The sequence below is a fragment of the Lepisosteus platostomus genome, chromosome 5, assembly GCF_059453375.1.
Source record: "Lepisosteus platostomus isolate fLepPlt1 chromosome 5, fLepPlt1.hap1, whole genome shotgun sequence".
NCBI lineage: Eukaryota > Metazoa > Chordata > Actinopteri > Semionotiformes > Lepisosteidae > Lepisosteus > Lepisosteus platostomus.
Genome location: NC_142615.1, coordinates 773103 through 798574, shown reverse-complemented (window position 1 = coordinate 798574; position 25472 = coordinate 773103). Strand labels below are relative to the sequence as shown.

The window sequence follows — 25472 nt, the reverse complement described above, 5'->3', positions numbered from 1 at the left end:
CTGCCCGTGGTGTGTGAAGAGCGCGGCCGCCGGGCGGATCCCCCCCCCCTGTGGGTTTGGCGGGTTCGCGGTCCGGCGCGAGTTCCGCCGCATTCCCTGACCCAAGCGCTTTCACTTCCTGTTTCTGTGTTGACAGCGGCTGCGGGCGTGGTGTGTGTGGGGTCTGTGTGGTGTGTGTGGGGTCTGTGGGCTCGGCGCTTGTCATCGGCCCCAAGAGAGATACTTTACAGCGTCGTTTCCAGCGACGCGGGCTCGGGGGATCAGTTTCTGCGTCCTGTCATCTCCCATCACACGGCTCTAGTCATCATAACTCCACAGATAACCCCATAGGAGTTCCTGGCACTTATATAGCGCCTTTCACACCCCAGTATTTCACCATAATAACAATATTGGTATATAATAATTCCTAGCACTTATATAGCGCCTTACATGCCCCAGTATTTCACCATAATAACAATATCAGTATATGATAATTCTTAGCACTTATATAGCGCCTTTCATACCCCAGTATTTCACCATAACGATATTAGTATATAGTATTTCCTAGACCTTAGTTTAAAAAAATGTATTTTATGTATATGATTCTCACACAGAAACCAACATCCTGTACTGGTCTCACACAGATAGCAGCATCCTGTACTGGTCTCACACTGAAACCAACATCCTGTACTGGTCTCACACTGAAACCAACATCCTGTACTGGTCTCACACAGAAACCAGCCTCCTGTACTGGTCTCACACAGAATTTTCTTTCTCAGGTAGTTCAAGCACACTGTGTGTTCTGTAGACTAAACAGGACTATTGGGAAATTCCTTTCATGAAATAATTTTCACATTGAAAACTCCAGATTCATTTAAATGGCATTTTATTACTGTTTAAACAAGAAGACAAAAGATTAGTTCCACACTGAGCTGATAGATAAATTCTTTGAGTTCTTAAAAAAAAGTAGTTTGTAACGAGCCAAAAGTCTACACAGAAATAATTACAACCAATAAGATCACAAGACGGTCTCCCCTATGAACTACGGGCCAGTTTGGGTTTAACCTTTAGTACAGTTACTCCTTGATTTAACGGATTTCAGATTTAACGGACGAACTTCTGTGGTTCTTATGTCGGTACTGCCCCGTTATTGTCTGGTTGATGTGTCAGTACTGCAGTGTTTCCCAGTAAGAGCCTGGTTGATGTGTCAGTACTGCAGTGTTTCCCAGTAAGAGCCTGGTTGATGTGTCAATACTTTGGTGTTTCCCAGTAAGAGCCTGGTTGATGTGTCAAAACTTCTGTGTTTTCCAGTAAGAGCCTGGTTGATGTGTCAGTACTTTGGTGTTTCCCAGTAAGAGCCTGGTTGATGTGTCAGTACTGCAGTGTTTCCCAGTAAGAGCCTGGTATGCAGGTGCAGTGCTTCTTCAGTCAGAGTGTTGTGTATATGATGATATGAGATGATGTCGACTGTCTTGTCTGCTGTTCTATTTATATATACTGCACCTGAGAGACTCATGAGAAACACTTTTCACTGTACTATGCACTGTTAGTGAGCGTTAGTTAGTGCTGCTTCTTTAGTAACTGTACACTATACCATACCTCTGTCTTGTGTCCCTAACTTCAAACAGTAACAGAAATCCTGAAATTATCTACACATGCTTTGCATCTCAACAGTATAATATTTCACACAAGCTGCGTGAGATCACCGATATGCTGGAACCTCTTGGCAGCACTGTAGTGGTTCAGGTGGTACACAGTAAAAAGAGATTTATTAATGCCCGAAGGGTGACCCCAAGACTGAGACCCCAGCTGAGTCAGACCACGGGCACCCTGCTCACAGCTGAACCCCAGAGTCAAAAAACGATTTCAGTGGAGTAAAAGCTGATCACACAGGAACGCTAGCTTGCAAAAGCGCTCTATCCCATGACTCGTATCAGTTATTAAAAGGGTAAAAAGCTGCCTCATAATGTAATCTGTTTTTTGGTTACTTAATTGAAGGACGGTCCAGTTCGGATGTCTGCTGAGTTGTTTTAGGTGCAGAAATCACATTCAGGATCCGATGCGTCTGTTAAACGGAAGCAGAGATTAATGAAACACATTCATAGAGCCGTCCGAGCAGAACCCAACATTGTTCACTCAGCGGCTCGGGTTGGAGTTTTAGAGTCTGCAAACACATCCGCTGGTTTAACATCAAACCGGTTCCAGTTTAGAATCGTCCAGCCAGTGTGAGGGTCATGTTAACTGCATGGCAGCATAGGGGTGCAGGGGTCAGCATTGCTGGTGTCCTGTCCAGGGTGTGTGTGTGTCCTGTGAGGGGCTGGTGTCCTGTCCAGGGTGTGAGTGTGTGTGTGTCCTGTGAGGGGCTGGTGTCCTGTCCAGGGTGTGTGAGTGTGTGTGTGTCCTGTGAGGGGCTGGTGTCCTGTCCAGGGTGTGTGAGTGTGTGTGTCCTGTGAGGGGCTGGTGTCCTGTCCAGGGTGTGAGTGTGTGTGTGTCCTGTGAGGGGCTGGTGTCCTGTCCAGGGTGTGTGAGTGAGTGTGTGTGTGTCCTGTGAGGGGCTGGTGTCCTGTCCAGGGTGTGTGAGTGAGTGTGTGTCAGTCAATGGTGTCTTACCTTAACTTGTTGGCACCAGTACATGTCCTGCAGAAAGAGAAAGAGAAAAAGGCTGAGGAAGAACACACAGGAGAGAAACTCTTCGTCCAGCCCGCGCACTCAGGGGTTGACTGTGCAGTTTGAATGCCACTGATTTATGCGGTTCTCCCCATCGGTCGTCTTCGTCTGCCGGTGAGTGAGAGGGGGCTGGACCACACTGCTGTTCTCTCCCTGGTTCTCCTGCGGTCTCCCTCTGGAAAACGCCACCTCCGCCCGCCTCGCCGTACCTGTGGATTTCTTCCTGTAGTAGAGTCCTCCGGCCAGGGCGAGGCTCAGACCCAGAACGAGCCCCGAGGCTCCGATCACGATCTGGTTCCGCTGGGATCCGGGGGCCGGGGGCTCTGCAAGGAGAGGACAGAGACCCCTGCTCCTCAGTCTGGCTCGGGGTGGGAGAGCAGCTCCCGGACCGCGCGCGAATACAAACCCCCCCCCCGACCCGCGGAGAGTCGCGAGACAGGCGCTGCCTCACCCCTGGGAGTCAGGGGGTCCCCTCTGGCTCACCCTGGAGCCCCCCAGAGGGGGTCGAGGTGGCGAAGTGGGGTTCACTGACCCCCCCCAGAGGGAACCGGGGTGCCGAGGCAACACGAGAGGAAGAACGAGGAAGAGGAGGGGACTCAGGCGAGCGTGCCGGCGTGCTCAGGGCTGAAGCAGGGAGGAAGAGGAGGGGATTCAGGCCAGCGTGCCGGCGTGCTCAGGGCTGAAGCAGGGAGGAAGAGGAGGGGATTCAGGCCAGCGTGCCGGCGTGCTCAGGGCTGAAGCAGGGAGGAAGAGGAGGGGATTCAGGCCAGCGTGCCGGCGTGCTCAGGGCTGAAGCAGGGAGGAAGAGGAGGGGATTCAGGCCAGCGTGCCGGCGTGCTCAGGGCTGAAGCAGGGAGGAAGAGGAGGGGATTCAGGCCAGCGTGCCGCCGTGCTCAGGGCTGAAACAGGGAGGAAGAGGAGGGGATTCAGGCCAGCGTGCCGCCGTGCTCAGGGCTGAAGCAGGGAGGAAGAGGAGGGGATTCAGGCCAGCGTGCCGGCGTGCTCAGGGCTGAAGCAGGGAGGAAGAGGAGGGGATTCAGGCCAGCGTGCCGGCGTGCTCAGGGCTGAAGCAGGGAGGAAGAGGAGGGGATTCAGGCCAGCGTGCCGGCGTGCTCAGGGCTGAAGCAGGGAGGAAGAGGAGGGCGCCTCACCCCACGTGATCTCCAGGGGCGCCCTGAGGCCGCTGTGCTCCACCCTGCAGGCGAGGGTCTCTCCGGGCCTGGGCACGAGCTCCAGGTAGGTGTGGGTCTGGTAGTGCCAGTCCCCGTCCGCCAGCAGGCCAGTGGAGGTCACGTCCCGCGTCACCGGCGCCCGCCCCCTCAGCCAGGTGACGTTGACGAGCTGTGGGTAGAACCCCAGCACGTGGCAGGCCAGCGTGGTGGGCTGGCCGGGGCCCCCCAGCCTGCCCTGGGAGATCCTCACCGAGGGCGCCACTGGCAGGGAAGACCAGGCCACAGCACAGCGGTGAGATCAGAGCGGATCAGATCTCTTCAGCAACCCTGGACACAGAGCCCAGACCCCACCCAGACAGGGGGAGAGGCTACCTGCACACATTCAGTGGAGCTTGTATTGCAAAACAGTCCCCTGAAAGGACCAGGCAGACAAACGCAAGCAGAACCCAGCTTGTTGAACGGGGATTACACAATCCTGAGTTTCCTCATGACGATCACAAAGCCGCTGTGGGTGAGTCACAGACGGGGCGAGCAGCAGCTGTCTGATCTGTGACGAGGCCGTCAGGGGGCCCACAGACAGGGCAGGGCGCTGTGGTCCTCATCAGATCACTTCAAGACCCGCAGCAGCACGGAGGACGGCCCTCTGAGCTGGGCTGGCCGAGAGCCCCGTTTCCAGCTCCCTCAGTCTGCCCGAGTGGGGCAGGAGCAACGATTCTGAGCACAGGATCCTGAATTCAACGCCTTTATTTGGGGGGAAAGTTTTGTGAAATAACCCGGCAGTGTGCCAGCGAAATAAACACTGCGACTGGCAGGCATGGCGCAGTGAGAAAGAGCTCGGTCACGGTCGCGAGAGCAGCGGGCGGCGGACACACACAGGCCGGCCCACGAGAGCTGAGGCTCACCTGTCTTCTCCAGGATATGGTCGTAGGCGAGCTCAAGATTGGGTTTGCAGAAGGTGTTCCTGATAGTCACCACTCTCGCCTTCGACTGCGGATCGCTGTTCCACCTCTCTGCGACCTTCGCCCCGTACTCAGTGTACCCCACAAACTGACCCGCCCGGCTGTCATAGTGAATCAACTCCTTTCTCTCAAAGACATAACTCTCAACGTAGACGGCGTCATCCGGGCTCCTCGAACTGAACTGACACGAACCTGAAAACTGGTAGACATGTCCCTCTGAAACACAGAACAGACATCGTCTTCAGTGTCATGATGTCCAGCAGGTGTGTTACAGTCAAGCTCCATCGCGGATTTCGTTTTTATTTGGCCACTGGTTTCCCAGCAAGAGCACGTTTGCGACACATTAGAAATCGACGTACTGTAGATCCTACACAACCTTGTTATTCTCAGACTGTCAGACTGGGTTTGAGCCCCTGGCATTAGAGAGAGTCTGTGTTCAGTGAAGCACCAGGACCTTCCCTGGGGTGTTCATCAGCTGCAGAAGAGCCACACAGGTTGTTCGATTGCTGTTTGCCCGGGCCAATCGAGACAATCTGATCTGAAAATACAATGGGGATTTCTTGACGATGGCCAGACCCCTCTCTGCTCTCCTGATGCGGCCCAGAGTTACGCACAGCAGCAGCACAGGTGCAGTCTCCTGTCTTTTGGATGCAGTAACACTGTTACGTGTTCAGTGGTGCTAGAAAGTTTGGGAACCCTTTCCCACATTTCTGCATAAATTTGACCTAACATGTGATCAGATCTTCATCTAAGTCATGAAAACAGATCAAGAGAACCCTATAAAACACATAACACACAAAAGGATATACCTTTTCATTTACTGATTGATCAAAATGATCCGGCATTAAATGTCTTTGTCGGAAAAAGTATGTGAACCTCTAGGATGATCAGTTCAGTTAAGATGAGGATCTGAGCACATTTTAGGTTAAATTTCTGCAGAAACTCAGAACATGCAGGGACCACTGGACACACCTGTACGTACTGCTATTGCAGGTACAAACTGCAGCATTAGTTTGTCCTTATTAGTAAAAAAGTCACAAATCATTTTTGTTCCAGAACTGCTGTCAGTTTGAAAAAACAGTTTATTCTTGAGACGTTCCCTCCATTGTCTTTCCTTCAGCTGACGACCTGGCTGCCCTGCTGCTGCAGTTCCCTGGAGTCGTCTTGTCCCTTACTGCAGGTCCAGTCTCCCGCGCGCCACACCAGCTCACTGTTGCACTGAAAGCCGTCCCCTGTCCAGCGTCCCGAGGGGACTGTGCAACGCGGCGAAGGAGGAGATCCAGCTCAGGGGTCAGGGGTCTGATCTGGACAGCAGTCCACAGAGCCTCCGGGACAGGGGCCTTCTCATCCAGCACCCGGAGAAGACCCCCCCCACCCTAAAGTGGCGGTTCTGACGACACAGCGGCACCAGCCTGCACCTGTACCTAACGGTGTCAAACCGAGATGGGTCCTGACACACTCGACCGCAGCGAGGGGCTGTACAGTTACTTCCTGCTGCAGGTGTACAGCGGACTGCCTGAACACCCTCTCACTGGAACGTCAAACGGCCCTGCTAAAAATGTGTTTTATGTTCTGAAAAGGACGTGCATTTACACGCGAGATAGACAGATAGATATTTGTTTCATGACAAATTTGACGTTTCTTCCAAATGTCATCGTTCTCATGTTTCACAGGAAAACATGTGACTTACCCACTCCACGGTGATCTCCGTGGCCCCAGTGGAATCCTGAAAACACAGCCAGCAGCTGGAGACGGCACAGGGCCTGTTGAGCCCACATCTCGAGAGCAGGAGCAGTGCTGAGGAAGTGTGCAGGAAGAGGACAGGCTGCCTATTCTTCCTCTCTGTGAGGTAAATACAGAGCACCAATCAACAGGCGCTGAGCTGTTGCAACATCTGTGTCTGAGGGAAGCAGCTGCTGAAAACTAGGCTTGCTTACAGTCCCTGCACATATAGTACAAGACACTATAGTTCCTCAGACTTCTGGAGCTCTCCTCTGGGCTCTCCCCTCGGAGCTCTGGACAGTAACGATGATCCCCTCCTGCTCCACCAGTGTGTACCCCACCTGCATGAGGCTCCAGTCCTCTCACACACAGCAGCTCTCAGGGGGAGGAGAGCAGAGGGATGAGGCCAGTTCAGAGAGGGGGGTGATCAGGAGGCCATGATGGGTCAAGGCCAGGACACTGGGGTGACACCCCTACTCAATTTAAATTCCAGACACGTCTCAAGTCATTTTATTTTGTATTTGTTACATTTAGCCCATGTTTTACTGCGTGTGTACTATACAGTCTGTTGTTCACTCAGGACAGAATAAACCTTTACCAATGAAGAGGACAGAAGCATTGCGATACAACAAGAGCTACTCAATATCCTCATATATGTGTCAAATATGAGATTACTGTTGTTGAACAGGAAAGGCAATTAAAAATCATGAAGCTGTATTCTCTGTGAAATAGAAGTACTTATCACATGTGTTTACTTTTGCATTTCTAAGTACTTAAAAACAATTCTCCATGTTTCTGTTGAGTAAACTTTTACAAAATCAAATTTATTTTCTTAATCATTGTTTTAAAGAATTTACATCAATAAACTTTAAAGAACAAATATCACCTTACTTTTCTCACAAAATGCAACACATTTAATGGGCGATAACTCCTTGTAAAATGTTCCAATCCGTTATAAAAACGTCTCTATCGTCACATCTTCTAACGAGTTTCTGATGCACAGGCGAAGAAAAGGAAAACTGGGGCTCATTTACTGTACCTCTGTTTTTCTATTTCTACATGGAAGTACTTGGCACAGTGGTGCAGTGTTTAGCATTGCTGGGCCCTGGGTTCAGTTCCTGGGTGCCGTCTGTGTGGAGTCTGCATGTTCTCCCGTGTTGGACTGGTGTCCAGTGAGGGCCTGGTGTCCCGTGAGGGACTGGTGTCCCGTGTTGGACTGGTGTCCAGTGAGGGGCTGGTGTCCCGTGTTGGACTGGTGTCCAGTGAGGGGCTGGTGTCCAGGGAGGGGCTGGTGTCCAGTGGGGGGACTGGTGTCCAGTGGGGGGACTGGTGTCCAGTGTTGGAGTGGTGTCCAGTGGGGGGCTACACACTTCACACCAGTACCTGCTCTCAGTTGCAGCTGCTGCCCTTGATGAGGAAGAAGGTCCCGGCTGCCACTCCCAGCAGCCCCAGGGTCAGGCCCGCCACGCAGAACGCTGTCGGCCCGATGTCAGACTCTGTCCCCGTCTCCGTCTCCACCTCTGTAGTTGGACAAATGACATGATGACACAGTCGCTGTCCCCCTTGTTGAACAGGGTGGCCCTGTCACCCCCTGCTCTGGCTCTCTGCAGAAGGACACACAGGGCTTCTCTCCAGCACGTTACTTCAAGACAGGAGCTTGTGTTTGACGTGCAGAGCTGATTTCTAACACTGGTCAGACTCGGCCGGGTGAGACGGACTTGTCACTGTTAGAGAACATCTTTCATTTACTGAAATCACTGCTCCACGCCCACAGCTCTTCCCAGGACACGGAATCAGTACAAACCTCTTATCTCATTCTTGTCACTGTAGCGACACAGGCAACACTTAGGGAAAACACAGTCCCACTGGGGGGACCGTCTGAGCGCGTCTGTCTCGCCGAGTGAAGCGTCTCTGGACGGCGGCGTCAGAGGGAGCCCTGCACTCACCCCAGAGTCTGGCGAGGGGCTCGGGCAGGGCGCTGTGCTGCACCTGGCAGGAGTAGACGTCGCCCAGCCGGGGTGTGAAGGGCAGGAAGGAGAAGACCTTGAAGCTGAAGTCTCTCCCAGAGAGCAGTGTGGTCTGGGTGACGCCCTCGGTGACTGGCCTGTCGTTGTGGGTCCAGGTCACCCCGATACCCATCGGGTGGAACTCCGTGACGGAGCAGATGAGCGTGTTGGGCTTCCCCAGCTCGACGCTGTCTCTGGGGTACACCATCGCAGTAGGCGCATCTGAGGGCATGCAGAAATGGTCTCACCATGCTGGATGGACGAAGGTACTGATGACATCATCCACAGTTTCCTTACTGACACAGCTCTGGGCTCCTCATTCTCAGTTGTCAAATTACCCTTCAGACCTGGGGAGTTCATAGTCAATCCTTGTCTTTAAAATCACAATTATGTAGGAGAAACAGATGAAAGTTATGGTCCTGGGCCGGAGTGGTGACCTCCTGTCTGCTCTGGTCTGATGATTGTTAGATCTCACCCAGCTGTGTCTGGAGAGAAGCCAGGGTATCGGCTTCAACCACAGGGCTGGGCAGCCTGTTCCCCACCCCCACCCCCCTCTGTGTACAGTAGAGCCTCCTGTCCTGACTGGAGGAGCTCACCCAGCTGTGTCTGGAGAGAAGCCAGGGTATCGGCTTCAACCACAGGGCTGGGCAGCTTGTTCCCCACCCCCACCCCCCTCTGTGTACAGAAGAGCCTCCTGTCCTGACTGGAGGAGCTCACCCAGCTGTGTCTGGAGAGAAGCCAGGGTATCGGCTTCAACCACAGGGCTGGGCAGCCTGTTCCCCACCCCCACCCCCCTCTGTGTACAGCAGAGCCTCCTGTCCTGACTGGAGGAGCTCATCCAGCTGTGTCTGGAGAGAAGCCAGGGTATCGGCTTCAACCACAGGGCTGGGCAGCCTGTTCCCCACCCCCACCCCTCTCTGTGTACAGAAGAGCCTCCTGTCCTGACTGGAGGAGCTCACCCAGCTGTGTCTGGAGAGAAGCCAGGGTATCGGCTTCAACCACAGGGCTGGGCAGCCTGTTCCCCATCCTGTGACATCCCGCTGTAAGGATGCTTTCCAGCAGAAGGACAGCTGGTGTGGACGAGGCACAGGCTGAGGTATACGTGTCTGGTTCAGAGCGGTACAGGTCTGAAAGCACGACGCGCTGGTGGAGTAACCAATGGGGGAGACGATAAATAAACAAGACTGTTGCCACCTCACCCTTCCTCTCCGGAGGGTATCCTTCGGCCTTTGCCACTTCCATCAGGCTGTTTCTGCAGAACTCCCTGCAACCCAGGGCCAGCGTCACCCCCTCCCCACCAGGGCTGATGGGGTCTGCGAACTGTGGGAGCGTCATGACCATCTCTTCCCGGTCAAAATCCATGTAGGCGACCCCTTCCCCGTCCAGCTGCAACTCACTTAAAGTTCTAGTGACGTTGGACTGGCAGGCAGTTAAAAGGAAGCCACGATGTAGAACTGCAAGAGAAACCAAAACAGTTTGATCAGATACGACGCAGCTTCTTCAGGTTGTACTGCCGGTTCACAGCAGGAGCGTTCTGCGAGGTGGACGGACGGGTCTTCCCTTGTCCACTCTGCCCGCAGAGTGAGGGCTCTGTGACACCGCCACACGTACCAGGAAGATCCAAGCTTTTGCAGAAAGGTTACAAACGTGCAAATAAAAATATCCCGCTCAAGTCCACACGACAGATTATGATAAATGATCCGATATTACAATGTTGTTTTGTTTGTTTGTTTGTTTGTTTTTGGTAGAGTAAGAAAACAGTGTTTACTTACCATTAGCACGAACCCCACACCAGGCAGCTGCCAGAAACACACCTAGGACCTGGAAGAATGTCATTTTGTTGCTGAAGTCCTGGATCCTCGAACTGCTCGCTGATGAAAACGTATAAAAAGTTCAACCTGACTCTCAGCAGCAGAGAGGTGGAACCTCTCCCTCTCTCTCTCTCCATCGGCCAATGAAAAAAACCGAAACTGTCCCACACTGCTGTTGCTAAGATACTCCTGATTGCAGGCTCGTATTTATAAACTATTCGTCTTTAAATCTGCATTTGAATTAAACCTTAATCACAGAAATGTAACCTAAAAATATTGTGGATCTAAAGAAGATTGAAACATACTGAGACCGAGGAGAGAAGTTTATTAACCACACGTTGGTACTAAATTGTCATGGACTGCTTGAACTGCTGAATACACTTGACTACAATACAGCTGAACTGAACTAACAGTACTCTCAGTACTACCTCAGTACTCTCACAATAATCTCACCATACTCATACAATACTCTCACCATACTCTCAACTGGACTAACAGTACTCTCAGTACTACCTCAGTTCTCTCACAATAATCTCACCATACTCATACAATACTCATACAATACTCTCACCATACTCTCAACTGGACTAACAGTACCCTCAGTACTACCTCAGTACTCTCACAGTATTCTCATCACTCTCACAGTAATCTCACCATACTCATACAATACTCTCAAAATACTCTCGACTGGACTAACAGTACTCTCAGTACTACCTCAGTACTCTCACAATAATCTCACCATACTCATACAATACTCTCACCATACTCTCAACTGGACTAACAGTACTCTCAGTACTACCTCAGTACTCTCACAATAATCTCACCATACTCATACAATACTCTCACCATACTCTCAACTGGACTAACAGTACTCTCAGTACTGCCTCAGTGCTCTCACGGTATTTGTATCACTCTCACAATAATCTCACAATACTCCCACAATACTCTCACCATACTCTCAACTGGACTAACAGTACTCTCAGTACTCTCACAGTACTCTCACCACACTCTCAACTGGACTAACAGTACTCTCAGTACTGCCTCAGTGCTCTCACTGTATTCCTATCACTCTCACAATACTCTCAACTGGACTAACAGTACTCTCAGTAATACCTCAATACTCTCATGGTATTCTTATCACTCTCAGAATACTCACAATATTTATACAATACTCTCACCATACTCTCAACTGGACTAACAGTACTCTTCAGTACTACCTCAATGCTCTCACAGTATTCTCATCACTCTCACAATACCCTCAACTGGACCAACAGTACTCTCAGTAATACCTCAATACTCACGTATTCTTATCACTCTCACAATGCTCTCACAATACTTATACAATACTCCTACGATACTCTCACCAAACTCTCAACTGAACTAACAGTACTCTTCAGCACTACCTCAACGCTCTCACGGTATTCTGATCACTCTCACAATACTCTCACCATACTCCTGCGGTCAGGGTCCTCCTCCGATCCTCTCCAACGAGCAGGTGAGTCGGACTTCATTCGAACCGGCAACCTCCCAGCCACAGGCGCAGATCCCGAGCCCCAGAGCCAGCGCCACGCCTGCCCGGCTCGATCTTACGCTGGAAATGGGAGAGAACCCTAACCTGTCAGTGAGGCGGAGTCATTCAAAGAAAAAACAAACCCTTAGAAAAACAAACAGATTTCTCAAAAAGATGCGTCATAATTATCGGCACCCCCCGGACTGAGCCCGTTGTGCAGCCTCCCTTTGCCAAGATAACAGCAGTTATAATGCTGGGTGAGGTGGGAGAACACACACATACAGGGACCCGAGACCGCTCCTCCGTACAGATCCTCTCCAGTCCTCGCCCGTGGACTCTCCTCTTCAGCTCAGCCCGCAGGTGTCCAGTGGGGTTTCTGGGACGGCCCAAAGCAAGAGCTTGATTCTGAGGCCGGCGAACCCTCTCTGTGTGGACCTGGTGGTACGGTATGATCTGGACCGCCGTCCTGCCGGAAGATCCAACCCAACGCGGCCCGGTCCCGGCCCCCCTGGCAGGGGCGGCCAGGTTTCCACTCCGAAATCTCCCGGCAGGCGATGGAGCCCACCACGATGCCGTGCATCCCGACGAGATTCCCGGGAAGACGACCAGGCCCACGCCTTCGCCGATCCACCGCCGCGCTTCACGGGGGGGGGGGATGGGGTTCTTCTCCGCACGACCTCGACTCTTTTCACGCCACAAACCCACCTCTGGGGTCTGCTGGCAGAAAGCTCTGTTTCTGTCTCACCCGGCCATAGAACCCGGCTCCAGTCAGCTCCAGCGATGTGTAGCGAACTCCAGGCGCTTGTGTTTGTGGTTTGGCGAGGGCGGAGGCTATCCTCTGGCATGCCTGCCGAGTGTCGCCACCTGCTGGCATGCAGGCGGCGTCCAATTGTAGTTTTTGGGGACCTGGTGACCCCGGGACCCCAGCCAGCTCCTGCAACCGTCCAGCTGTGACCCCTGAGGAACGTTTGGCCTCTCGAACCACCTTCCTCACTGTGTGAGTGGGGGCAAAACACACTGGCGTTCACCACAGGCAGGTTCACCACAGCTCCAGCTGTTAAAACTTAATTACTGGTATTTTCAGGTGTGAAGCCGTCTTTTTTAATACCCATTGCCTGATTTATGAAGGTGAACAACCTTTTGTCTCTGATCTACCCCCTTGAGCTCCGGCCCTGGAGAGACACGCCTGACATCACGAGGGACTCTGTCCTACTGATCGGACCCCCGGCGACACCCTGACACCCCGACACCCCCACAGCCCTCTCCCTCTCCTGCTCCACGGCTCCCCCTGGTGGGGAGAGGAGGGAGGGGCAGTGGAAACGAGGAAGGGCCGTGGATCCCGCCTGTGAGCCTCAATCTCAGAGCTGGGGCCCATTTTTCCGTCCGCTGTTGTTTTTACAGTCTAGCTGACAGAACGCAAGCAGGTGGACTGTCCCTGGAAATACCCCGCAGAGCGAAGGGCGAGACCCGGACGCACGCAAGCCTCCCGTCCTGTGATCCCGGGCTGAGTTTTCCCAACGGGACGGACGCTGAAGTCCCCGAGAATCCCGACGGGACCACTTGGGTTCACGGATGCCTCGTCCTGGCCGAGGCGTGGCCTTTTTTAAAAGTGTCGGGGCTTGTTTGTTTGTTTGTTTGTTTGTTTGTTTTTTTTCCTGTGCGCACGACGTCGCCCCCGCGGAGATCCAAGGTCACCCCGCGTATCGCATCAACAGCACTTAACGTCACGCCTCGGGTTCGGGTCACAGGCGTGAGAGAAATAACGCTGAGTTCCCGACCGGCTGCGGCGACCGGGGGGGAACAGGAGATCCTTCCGAAGCAGCCCCCGTCAGACCGGACCAGCGGATCGACCAGTTGAGAACACACACAGAACTCGGGGAGGCCGTGCAGACTCCCCCCAGACACACCCCAGACTCTCACACTGGGGGACCCGGCGGCCCTGTCCTGACCCCAGCTCCGACTGCCCCCCAGCGTCTCTACTCTCTCCTACTCCCATTCGGTTCCACCCTCCCCTGGGGTCACTCCGCCTCCGATCACCGGGCTTCAGAAAACGCTCCCGTCTGACCTTCTCAGATTCGCCTCGTTCTTTCGGGCAGCAGTGTCACGGTGCCCGATTAGACAGTCGTGTGCAAACTTTCAGGCTTGTGTCTTCGGTACGGCCAGCAGCCATGTCACCCTGCGACTCCCAGCTGGCAGCCCCACTGGAGCCCAGCAGGGGGAGCCTGGCCAGTACCTGGAGGGGAGACTCCTGGGAGAGGTGTGAGTGGGGCCAGCAGGGGGCGCTCTCACCCAGCTCACAGCCCACTGGAGCCCAGCAGGGGGAGCCTGGCCAGTACCTGGAGGGGAGACTCCTGGGAGGAGAGCTGAGGCTGCTGCTGGAGGAGGTGTGAGTGGGGCCAGCAGGGGGCGCTCTCACCCAGCTCACAGCCCACTGGAGCCCAGCAGGGGGAGCCTGGCCAGTACCTGGAGGGGAGACTCCTGGGAGAGGTGTGAGTGGGGCCAGCAGGGGGCGCTCACCCAGCTCACAGCCCACTGGAGCCCAGCAGGGGGAGCCTGGCCAGTACCTGGAGGGGAGACTCCTGGGAGAGGTGTGAGTGGGGCCAGCAGGGGGCGCTCTCACCCAGCTCACAGCCCACTGGAGCCCAGCAGGGGGAGCCTGGCCAGTACCTGGAGGGGAGACTCCTGGGAGAGGTGTGAGTGGGGCCAGCAGGGGGCGCTCTCACCCAGCTCACAGCCCCCTGGAGCCCAGCAGGGGGAGCCTGGCCAGTACCTGGAGGGGAGACTCCTGGGAGAGGTGTGAGTGGGGCCAGCAGGGGGCGCTCTCACCCAGCTCACAGCCCCCTGGAGCCCAGCAGGGGGAGCCTGGCCAGTACCTGGAGGGGAGACTCCTGGGAGAGGTGTGAGTGGGGCCAGCAGGGGGCGCTCTCACCCAGCTCACAGCCCCACTGGAGCCCAGCAGGGGGAGCCTGGCCAGTACCTGGAGGGGAGACTCCTGGGAGAGGTGTGAGTGGGGCCAGCAGGGGGGCTCTCACCCAGCTCACAGCCCCACTGGAGCCCAGCAGGGGGAGCCTGGCCAGTGCCTGGAGGGGAGACTCCTGGGAGAGGTGTGAGTGGGGCCAGCAGGGGGCGCTCTCACCCAGCTCACAGCCCCACTGGAGCCCAGCAGGGGGCGCTCTCACCCAGTCACAGCCCCACTGGAGCCCAGCAGGGGGAGCCTGGCCAGTACCTGGAGGGGAGACTCCTGGGAGGAGAGCTGAGGCTGCTGCTGGAGGAGGTGTGAGTGGGGACCAGCAGGGGGCGCTCTCACCCTGCGGTCTGTGTGGGTCCTGATGCCCCAGTATAGTGACGGGGGACACTGGACTGTGAACAGGCGCCGTCCTTCGGATGAGACGTCAAACCGAGGTCCCGACTCTCTGTGGTCATTAACAATCCCGGGGTGTCTCTCGAGAAGAGTAGGGGTGTTACCCCAGTGTTCTGCCCCAATTACCCCCCTGGTCTTTACCCCTCATGGCCTCCTAATAACCCCCCTCTCTGAACTGGCCTCATCCCTCTGCTCTCCTCCCCACTGAGAGCTGGTGTGTGTGAGAGGACTGGAGCCTCATGCAGGTGGGGTACACACTGGTGGAGCAGGAGGGGATCCCCATGACCTGTAAAGCGCTTTGAGTGGAGTGTCCAGAAAAGCGCTATATTAGTGTAAGACATTATTAGTAGTAGTAGTAGCAGTTTCTGAGATATAGAGGCTTTAAAAAGGGGGATTAGGCCCCAATTTTACGGTTAAAACAAGTTCTACAGAAAAAAGTGCAAAGTTCCACAAGTCATTTCTTTTGAACTTCTGACGCTAGACGCATGACACTTCAGGGATTGTTCTGTGCTGTCAGGTGTCTTTAACTGCTAAAACGTGCAACCGTGAGCCTGATGTTGGCCAGTGTATGGCTTGCTGAAAGTCATGAAACAGCGTGGCCCCTCTATCTCCCCGTCGAAGCACATCAGATCTCTCACATTCGGCTGTTCAGGACTCACGCTGTAGTACTAGGTGTCCGCCTGAGAGAGATCAAGCTCTCCGATTTTACGAGCCCTTAAAAACGAGAACAATCACATCCCGTCTATATTTCAGTTGCACGCTGCTCGTGTGTGACAAGGTCTATAATAAAATGAATTATACTGTTGAAATAGTATGTTTCAATGACTAAACACAACAAATATGAAGTCGGTATCTCCCGCGATTTCTCATGGATTAAAACTTTTTTTTCTGCTTGTGCTCCAGCAGCGGCGGCGGCTGTCCCTCCTCCCGCCACCAGGGGGCAGCAGGAGCCCAGAGCAGACCGGCCAGCCCGCGACCTGCGCTAACACCCGTTTCACCAGTCCAAACCTGGCGTCAGACAATTAGAAGGGATTGGAAACCCAAGGGGACAGAATTCTTCACCCGGGGTCGTGGAGGGGAGACAGGGCTGCAGCCTGAGCCCAACACTGATCAATATCTCTGTCAGCGAGTCCGCAGGAGTGTGGGAACAGTCTGCAGCCCCTGGTCAGAGATCAACTTCCTGCTCCACTGCTCTGATGACCTGGTCCTGCTGTCGCCCACAGAACAGGGGCTGCAGCAGAGCCTGGCACTGCTGGGGCAGGACTGTCACACCTGGGCACTGCCAGCCCATCTGGACCCAGAACAGCAGAGCCTGGCACTGCTGGAGCAGTACTGTCAGACCTGGGCACTGCCAGTCAATCTGGACCCAGAACAGCAGAGCCTGGCACTGCTGGAGCAGGACTGTCAGACCTGGGCACTGCTGGAGCAGGACTGTCACACCTGGGCACTGCTGGGGCAGGACTGTCAGACCTGGGCACTGCCAGCCCATCTGGACCCAGAACAGCAGAGCCTGGCACTGCTGGAGCAGGACTGTCACACCTGGCACTGCTGGGGCAGGACTGTCACACCTGGGCACTGCTGGGGCAGGACTGTCACAGCTGGGCACTGCTGGGGCAGGACTGTCAGACCTGGGCACTGCTGGGGCAGGACTGTCACACCTGGGCACTGCCAGCCCATCTGGACCCAGAACAGCAGAGCCTGGCACTGCTGGAGCAGGACTGTCACACCTGGCACTGCTGGGGCAGGACTGTCACACCTGGCACTGCTGGGGCAGGACTGTCACACCTGGGCACTGCTGGGGCAGGACTGTCACACCTGGGCACTGCCAGCCCATCTGGACCCAGAACAGCAGAGCAGTGAAGGCACTGAGAGAGAAGGAGGCTTTTCAACATCACCCCACCAACAAGAATCTGTCTCCGAATATTTGAAAGTGTAATCCAACCCATTGCCCAGGATTACACTCAATGGGACAAACACCCCACAGAAACCCTGCACATGGAGATCTGTAGAAACATCCTCTGTGTGCAGAGAAAAACTCCTAACAACGGGTGCAGGGCCGAATTAGGCCAGTACCCACTATTGATAAACATACAGAAAAGAATATTAAAGTATTGGCTACACCTAAAAAACAGCGACCAAAATTCCTACCACCACAAAGCCCTGCTGAGCCAAGAGCTGAGCCCAAAACAGAGCCCCCTGAGCCAGCTGGTCCTGAGGCTCACTGACCTGAGCCACACCGACACTAACCAGCCTCAGGACAGCACTGCTAGAGCACCACAACCCAGACTCAACCACATCACAGCACAATACACACAACACACAACCAGCCTCAGGACAGCACTGCTAGAGCACCACAACCCAGACTCAAGCCCATCACAGCACAATACACACAACACACAACCAGCCTCAGGACAGCACTGCTAGAGCACCACAACCCAGACTCAAGCCCATCACAGCACAATACACACAACACACAACCAGCCTCAGGACAGCACTGCTAGAGCACCACAACCCAGACTCAAGCCCATCACAGCACAATACACACAACACACAACCAGCCTCAGGACAGCACTGCTAGAGCACCACAACCCAGACTCAAGCCCATCACAGCACAATACACACAACACACAACCAGCCTCAGGACAGCACTGCTAGAGCACCACAACCCAGACTCAAGCCCATCACAGCACAATACACACAACACACAACCAGCCTCAGGACAGCACTGCTAGAGCACCACAACCCAGACTCAAGCCCATCACAGCACAATACACACAACCCACAACCAGCCTCAGGACAGCACTGCTAGAGTACCACAACCCAGACTCAAGCCCATCACAGCTCAATACACACAACACACACCCAGCCTCAGGACAGCACTGCTAGAGCACCACAACCCAGACTCAAGCCCATCACAGCACAATACACACAACACACAACCAGCCTCAGGACAGCACTGCTAGAGCACCACAACCCAGACTCAAGCCCATCACAGCACAATACACACAACCCACGACCAGCCTCAGGACAGCACTGCTAGAGCACCACAACTCAGACTCAAGCACATCACACAGCAATATCTCACACACTGGGACACACACACACAAACACACACTGAACAACACTGCCTCACACACTGGGACACACACACAAACAAACACAACACCAACTGGAATGCTACAGGACCCTAAACAGACCATACACACTAGCCGAAAGCCTAACCAAGCTAAACAACAGCCAACAGAATAAGACATGAGGGAACTTGATTCTCCTGTTCTTGACATCCGGAACCCGGAGAGAAGAATACTCTATTTTTGTGTGTTTTTGTTTGATTTTCTGGTCGAGACGCGTCTGTACGAAACCCCTGGTTGCTGGCTAGCGGGCGAACTGGGCCCCTGTGTTGGGTGAAAGGGTGTATCTGGTGCCCCTTGCTCGTATTTTCCTCGGGTTGGGCGCCGCTGTGTGGGTGGCAGGGCTGTTTCCTGCTCGCTCCTGAACTCGGGCGTCGTCGTACCCGAGTCGGACAAGATGGCGGCGGAGAAGGAGGAAACTCGCCCGTTGTGGATGGATATCCCGCACCGGGGAGACAAAAACCACCTTTCTTTCTCCCTGACACGCACGAATAACGATTTACACAGTGTGTGTGTGTGTTCTGGGGGAGAGGGATTGTTCTTGCCTGGTAGGGGAAGGGAAACTGGAAGATGACGTCCTTTTTTCCACGGGGTTGTCATTCGGCCGGTCCGACACCTTCTCCGTCCCCTCAGCGCCGCCGTCTGCCTGACGGCGGGTGACGTCACGGGCGGCCCGATTTCTGATTGGACGGGAGGGAGGGGGGGGGGCGGCAGGTGCGTCTGTTGTGCCTGCGCGAGCGAGCCCGCTGGGCGGAAACTCCCCTGCGGGCGGGCGGGCTCGCGGTCCGGCGCGAGTTCCGCCCCCGCCCGCCGAAGCGCTTTCACTTCCTGTTTCTGTGATGCCGGCGGCTGTGGGCCTCCGGGCGTGGGGGGTCTGTGGGCTCGGCGCTTGTCATCGGCCCCAAGAGAGATACTTTACAGCGTCGTTTCCAGCGACGCGGGCTCGGGGGATCAGTTTCTGCGTCCTGTCATCTCCCATCACACGGCTCTAGTCATCATAACTCCACAGATAACCCATAGGAGTTCCTGGCACTTATATAGCGCCTTACATGCCCCAGTATTTCACCATAATAACAATATTAGTATATAATAAGTCCTAGCACTTATATAGCACCTTACATGCCCCAGTATTTCACCATAACAATATTGGTATATAATAAGTCCTAGCACTTATATAGCGCCTTACATGCCCCAGTATTTCACCATAACAATATTGGTATATAATAATTCCTAGCACTTATATAGCGACTTTCATACCTGCGTATGTCACAATAATAGCAGTATTATTAACTCTAATATTATGATGATAATTCCTGGCAGTTATATAGCGCCTTTCATGCCCCAGTATTTCACCATAATAACAATATTGGTATATAATAATTCCTAACACTTAAATAGCGACTTTCACACCTCAGTATTTCACCATAATAACAATATTAGTATATAATAATTCCTAGCACTTAAATAGCACCTTACATGCCCCAGTATTTCACCATAATAACAATATTAGTATATAATAAGTCCTAGCACTTATATAGCGACTTTCACACCCCAGTATTTCACCATAATAACAATATTAGTATATAATCATTCCTAGCACTTATATAGCGACTTTCATACCTGTATATGTCACAATAATAGCAGTATTATTAATGCTAATAACATGATAATTCCTGGCAGTTATATAGCGCCTTTCACACCCAGGTGTTTCACACCCAGAAGGAATCTCACTCTGTACCCCACTGAAATACTGCACCACCTGGGAGACACACAGTGGCCATTCTGCACCAGCAGCCCCTCCAGGACCAGGACTGGACACACTGACTGACCCCCCCAGGACCAGGACTGGACACTGACTGACCCCCCCAGGACCAGGACTGGACACACACTGACTGACCCCTCCAGGACCAGGACTGGACACACTGACTTACCCCCCCAGGACCAGGACTGGACAGCCCTGCTGCAGACACACTGACTGACCCCTCCAGGACCAGGACTGGACACACACTGACTGACCCCTCCAGGACTGGACAGCTCTGCTGCAGACACACTGACTGACCCCTCCAGGACCAGGACTGGACACACTGACCGACCCCTCCAGGACCAGGACTGGACACACACACTGACTGACCCCTCCAGGACCAGGACTGGACACACACACTGACCGACCCCTCCAGGACCAGGACTGGACAGCCCTCGTGTGTAACGTGTCTCACTGTATATTGGCTAACATTCGGTCCACGGAGCTCTATGACATCATTCCTTAAACTGGAGATACAGCCTTGTCCCAGGGTACAGCAGCTCTGGCCCGGATGAGAACAGCACTAATAATAATAATCAGATGGCCAGCTGAGCTGAAAGGGTTAACAATCACACTCCCACAGCTCACTCTGCCTTCCAGAAACCCGGGATCGTCCCCGCGGAATTCCTCGGGAAAACCCTCCGGGAGAGGCCCGGGAACGGGATCTCCGGACCCGGCCGGAAGGGGGCGCTGGGGCCCATCCCCCCCCCCCCACAGTGTCCAGCAGGGGGACAGGGGACAGGGGCGGCAGGCCGGGTCCGCTGTCTGAGGCCCGCTCTCAGGCCCGCTCTCCGCCCGGATACCGGTGATGTCAGCCGCAGGTCGGAGCCCGATTGGCCGCTGGGAGCTCGGAGCTCATTTCAGCCCCGGTTCCTGTTTCGGGGGCTCAACCGCAGCAGCAGTGAGGGAAGAGGCTCAGGGCTGTGTCACGAGCTGGTGGGGGGTCACGGGTTTCAGTCCCACACTTTCACCTTCTGAGACGAAGTTCCCGACAGGCCGGAATCTGGTCTTTCCTGCCACTCACACGCAGATGAGTCAAATTGAGTCAATTAAAGAGCAGCGGGGGGGGGGGGGGCGCTGATTTACACAGAGGGGGGTGGGGGTGGGGAACAATACCCCGGCTTCTCTCCAGACACAGATCCACTGTCTACTACCGATCTAACAAGCCAGATGGGATAAGTTCAGGTCCGGGAGGGGTCAGTCAGTGTGTGTGTCCAGTCCTGGTCCTGGAGGGGTCAGTCAGTGTGTCCAGTCCTGCTCCTGGAGGGGTCAGTGTGTGTGTCTGCAGCAGGGCTGTCCAGTCCTGGCCCTGTAGGTGTCAGTCAGTGTGTGTGTTCAGTCCTGGTCCTGGAGGGGTCAGTGTGTGTGTCCAGTCCTGGTCCTGGAGGGGTCAGTCAGTGTGTGTGTCCAGTCCTGGTCCTGGAGGGGTCAGTCAGTGTCCAGTCCTGCTCCTGGAGGGGTCAGTGTGTGTGTCTGCAGCAGGGCTGTCCAGTCCTGGCCCTGTAGGTGTCAGTCAGTGTGTGTGTTCAGTCCTGGTCCTGGAGGGGTCAGTGTGTGTGTCCAGTCCTGGTCCTGGAGGGGTCAGTCAGTGTGTGTGTCCAGTCCTGGTCCTGGAGGGGTCAGTCAGTGTCCAGTCCTGCTCCTGGAGGGGTCAGTGTGTGTGTCTGCAGCAGGGCTGTCCAGTCCTGGCCCTGTAGGTGTCAGTCAGTGTGTGTGTTCAGTCCTGGTCTTGGAGGGGTCAGTGTGTGTGTTCAGTCCTGGTCCTGGAGGGTTCAGTGTGTGTGTGTCCAGTCCTGGTCCTGGAGGGGTCAGTCAGTGTGTGTGTTCAGTCCTGGTCCTGGAGGGGTCAGTGTGTGTGTCCAGTCCTGGTCCTGGAGGGGTCAGTCAGTGTGTGTCCAGTCCCGGTCCTGGAGGGGTCAGTCAGTGTGTGTGTCCAGTCCTGGTCCTGGAGGGTCAGTCAGTGTGTGTGTCAAGTCCTGGTCCCGGAGGGTCAGTCAGTGAGTGTCTGAGGTGTTCAGGCCCAGGCAGGTCCGGGGCCCGGCGGTGTCAGCGCTGTGTGAGGACAGAGAGTCCAGCCCAGCGGAGTCCTGCTGGGTCAGCAGGCGGTCTCGCTTGGCTTCCTGCTGAAGCGAAGCTCTCCCACCCACGCCTGCCTGGCTGCCTGCACAGGCCCCGGCCCCCCGGGGCTGGGGGGGTCCGGTCTGGGGGAGCGGCTCCGCGCGCTGGGCAGCGTGGCGTTCCGCGTCGGGCCTGACCGGGACGGGCCGGGTCGGGTGTCCCGTGACGCCGCACACACGCTGCAGACTCGCTCAGAGCCTCTCTCTCTCTCTCTCTCTGGACCCACGCCAGGGACTTCCCAGCCTCCCTTGGAGAACCGGGAGAACCGGCCTGCGGCCCGGCCCGGCACCGCCACGAGGAAGTGAAACCGGGACAGGGGCATGCTGGGAGAACAGGGGCTTTCTCCCAGAGAGAAGTGAGCCTCAGCAGCACAGCAGATCACATGACCTGGAGTCACCCTGACTGAACACGCGTACTGACCCGCACTCCTGCAGGACTCACGGGCCCACAGTACAGTACCGACCCGCACACTGTGTGTGACAGGGGAGACACCTGTACACAGGTGAGACACAAAGGACCGATCTGTGTCACTGCGCTGTGTGTGTGACAGGGGAGACACCTGTACACAGGTGAGACACACAGGGCCGATCTGTGTCACACACGCTGTGTGTGTGACAGGGGTGACATCTGTACACAGGTGAGACACACAGGACCGATCTGTGTCACTGCGCTCTGTGTGCGACAGGGGTGACACCTGTACACAGGTGAGGCACACAGGACCGATCTGTGTCACACACGCTGTGTGTGTGACAGGGGTGACATCTGTACACAGGTGAGACACACAGGACCGATCTGTGTCACTGCGCTCTGTGTGTGACAGGGGTGACACCTGTACACAGGTGAGACACACAGGACCGATCTGTGTCACTGCGCTCTGTGTGTGACAGGGGTGACACCTGTACACAGGTGAGACACACAGGACCGATCTGTGTCACTGCGCTCTGTGTGCGACGGGGGTGACACCTGTACACAGGTGAGACACACAGGACCGATCTGTGTCACTGCGCTCTGTGTGCGACGGGGGTGACACCTGTACACAGGTGAGGCACACAGGACCGATCTGTGTCACTGCGCTCTGTGTGCGACGGGGGTGACACCTGTACACAGGTGAGACACACAGGACCGATCTGTGTCACTGCGCTCTGTGTGCGACGGGGGTGACACCTGTACACAGGTGAGACACAGGACCGATCTGTGTCACTGCGCTCTGTGTGCGACAGGGGAGACACCTGTACACAGGTAAGACACACAGGGCCGATCAGTGACAGGGGTGACACCTGTACACAGGTGAGACACACAGGACCGATCTGTGTCACTGCGCTCTGTGTGTGACAGGGGTGACACCTGTACACAGGGGAGACACACAGGACCGATCAGTGACAGGGGTGACACTTGTACACAGGTGAGGCACACAGGTGTCACCGATCTGTGTATGAGAAGGGGAACAGCTCTGTACGCAAGGGGCCGGACAATAACACAGCCTGCCCTGCCGGTCACACGAGTGACCAGGCACTGACCCAGCCAGCCCGCAGCACTGGGGAAGGACGCAGGTAGAAAAACAGGTGGAGCACCTTTACACCAGGAGTGGTGGGGGTCTGGAACAGGCTGCCCGGACAGATTCCCCAGACCTCCTCCTCCTCCTCCAGCGGCGGTGGCGCCTGTAGGGGGCGCCGGAGCCCTCCCTCGCCCTGCAGCAGGGCTCCGGGCTGCTCTCTGCCCGGAGACCGGTGACGCGCAGGGCCTGGGGCTCTCTCGTTGGGCAGGGGGAGCCTGCTGGTATCCTGGGGACTTTCCGGTGCCGGGCCGGTCGCCCGCCGGGGAAGACTGAGGCATGCTGGGAGCTGTGCCAGGGGAGGGCGTCTCCCCCTCCCCGAGCTCAGGAGTGTCTCTTGTTGTGCTCGCCTGTCCGCCCTCCCCCACACTCCCTGATCTCCGAGCTCTCCGAGTGCTGAAATTCCCCGTCTCCTGGGAGGAGCAGGAAACACAGCGCCGGCTGAGCTGGTTCTCATGACAGGGCTCTCCGGAGCTGGAGCTGAGTTTCGGACCTCGGAGCCAGTCAGGACAGGAGGCTCTGCTGTACACAGAGGGGGGTGGGGGTGGGGAACAGGCTGCCCAGCCCTGTGGTTGAAGCCGATACCCTGGCTTCTCTCCAGACACAGCTGGGTGAGCTCCTCCAGTCAGGACAGGAGGCTCTACTGTACACAGAGGGGGGTGGGGGTGGGGAACAGGCTGCCCAGCCCTGTGGTTGAAGCCGATACCCTGGCTTCTCTCCAGACACAGCTGGGTGAGCTCCTCCAGTCAGGACAGGAGGCTCTTCTGTACACAGAGGGGGGTGGGGGTGGGGAACAAGCTGCCCAGCCCTGTGGTTGAAGCCGATACCCTGGCTTCTCTCCAGACACAGCTGGGTGAGCTCCTCCAGTCAGGACAGGAGGCTCTTCTGTACACAGAGGGGGGTGGGGGTGGGGAACAGGCTGCCCAGCCCTGTGGTTGAAGCCGATACCCTGGCTTCTCTCCAGACACAGCTGGGTGAGCTCCTCCAGTCAGGACAGGAGGCTCTGCTGTACACAGAGGGTGGTGGGGGTGGGGAACAAGCTGCCCGGCCCTGTTGTCGAAGCCGCCGTTGGTGCACCGCGAGCAGGTGATAACAACAGTGTTCAAGGTTCAGCGGCGCCGCTGTGGTTGAGGCTGTGCGGGCGACGGCAGTGTCCTGTCTCAGGCGCCGTGGGGATTTGCAGATCCCCTGTGGAGCCCTGGGGGACCCCCAGCCTGCCGGCTGGAGAGAGAAGCCCTCTCCTTCGGGCGCGGCAGGGTGATGGGATCGGGGGGTCCACACCCTGCGGGGTGTCCTGGCTTTCTCGGGGTGAATCCTGAGGCGCGCTGGCAGCGTGCACTGCGCGGAGGACAGGCCACACACCCCTAACCCAGGAGGCTCGCCGAGCGGGCAGGGGCGCTCGTCCGCCTGGAAACCGATGACGCCCGAAGACGCCGGGGCCCCTGATTGGCTGGAGGCTGCGGGGACTTCCCGCCCCGGCGGTCTACTGCGCGGTGTGCTGTCGGAGCTGGTCTGTTGTGAACAGGCCGCGGGCGGGTGTGCAGGCGGTGGGGGTTCGGGGCTGACGTGAGTGTTAAGCCGCCGCAGGAGGAGACAGTAAAGACTCAGGGGCAGGGGGGTCTCCTGCGACAGATGGATCTCTTACACCCCAGGTCTGAAGACCCCGCCGTGCTGCGGTCGCAC

The 25472-nt window shown here is 55.7% G+C and overlaps 2 protein-coding genes and 1 long non-coding RNA gene across 10 annotated transcripts; 1 reads left to right on the top strand and 2 right to left on the bottom strand.

Moving 5' to 3' along the window:
- Positions 1 to 848: 848 nt before the first annotated feature.
- LOC148662322 (H-2 class II histocompatibility antigen, E-S beta chain-like) lies at positions 849 to 6620 on the bottom strand. 2 transcript variants are annotated; one of them, XM_088631992.1, is made up of 6 exons: positions 6468 to 6620; positions 4721 to 4993; positions 3798 to 4079; positions 2856 to 2969; positions 2590 to 2616; positions 849 to 2044 (listed from the first exon to the last, which is right to left on the bottom strand). In XM_088631992.1, exons 1-5 carry the CDS (start codon positions 6553 to 6555, stop codon positions 2591 to 2593), a joined length of 783 nt encoding a protein of 260 aa, XP_088488118.1. In that variant the 5' UTR covers positions 6556 to 6620; the 3' UTR covers positions 849 to 2044; position 2590. The 2 variants fall into 2 exon arrangements, with proteins under 2 accessions (XP_088488118.1, XP_088488119.1); XM_088631993.1 differs by having other exon boundaries at positions 3798 to 3987.
- A 366-nt stretch (positions 6621 to 6986) lies between these two features.
- LOC148662321 (H-2 class II histocompatibility antigen, A-Q alpha chain-like) lies at positions 6987 to 18982 on the bottom strand. 6 transcript variants are annotated; one of them, XM_088631995.1, is made up of 6 exons: positions 18864 to 18982; positions 11765 to 11907; positions 10278 to 10326; positions 9705 to 9959; positions 8446 to 8727; positions 6987 to 8019 (listed from the first exon to the last, which is right to left on the bottom strand). In XM_088631995.1, exons 2-6 carry the CDS (start codon positions 11825 to 11827, stop codon positions 7889 to 7891), a joined length of 780 nt encoding a protein of 259 aa, XP_088488121.1. In that variant the 5' UTR covers positions 11828 to 11907; positions 18864 to 18982; the 3' UTR covers positions 6987 to 7888. The 6 variants fall into 6 exon arrangements, with proteins under 6 accessions (XP_088488121.1, XP_088488123.1, XP_088488120.1 ...); XM_088631997.1 differs by lacking the exon at positions 18864 to 18982 and adding an exon at positions 12532 to 12685; XM_088631994.1 differs by lacking the exon at positions 18864 to 18982 and adding an exon at positions 12109 to 12659.
- A 2306-nt stretch (positions 18983 to 21288) lies between these two features.
- On the top strand, positions 21289 to 22166 carry LOC148662320 (uncharacterized). Of its 2 annotated transcripts, XR_015936766.1 has the most exons (4): positions 21289 to 21357; positions 21473 to 21582; positions 21664 to 21741; positions 21855 to 22164. It is a non-coding gene; the product is annotated as an uncharacterized LOC148662320 (long non-coding RNA). The 2 variants fall into 2 exon arrangements; XR_015936765.1 differs by lacking the exon at positions 21289 to 21357 and having other exon boundaries at positions 21400 to 21582; positions 21855 to 22166.
- Positions 22167 to 25472: the final 3306 nt, after the last annotated feature.

What these genes read in the sequence shown, in the direction of transcription:
- LOC148662322 (XM_088631992.1), bottom strand. Translation starts at nt 6,555, where the DNA reads ATGTGGGCTCAACAGGCCCTGTGCCGTCTCCAGCTGCTGGCTGTGTTT. An exon ending in CCATATCCTGGAGAAGACAG is followed by an intron (nt 4,080 to 4,720) that starts GTGAGCCTCAGC and finishes CTTCCCTGCCAG; the next exon opens with TGGCGCCCTCGGTGAGGATC. An exon ending in GCCCCTGGAGATCACGTGGG is followed by an intron (nt 2,970 to 3,797) that starts GTGAGGCGCCCT and finishes CTCTCCTTGCAG; the next exon opens with AGCCCCCGGCCCCCGGATCC.
- LOC148662321 (XM_088631995.1), bottom strand. Translation starts at nt 11,827, where the DNA reads ATGAAGTCCGACTCACCTGCTCGTTGGAGAGGATCGGAGGAGGACCCT. An exon ending in ATACCCTCCGGAGAGGAAGG is followed by an intron (nt 8,728 to 9,704) that starts GTGAGGTGGCAA and finishes GCATGCCCTCAG; the next exon opens with ATGCGCCTACTGCGATGGTG. An exon ending in GCCCCTCGCCAGACTCTGGG is followed by an intron (nt 8,020 to 8,445) that starts GTGAGTGCAGGG and finishes GTCCAACTACAG; the next exon opens with AGGTGGAGACGGAGACGGGG.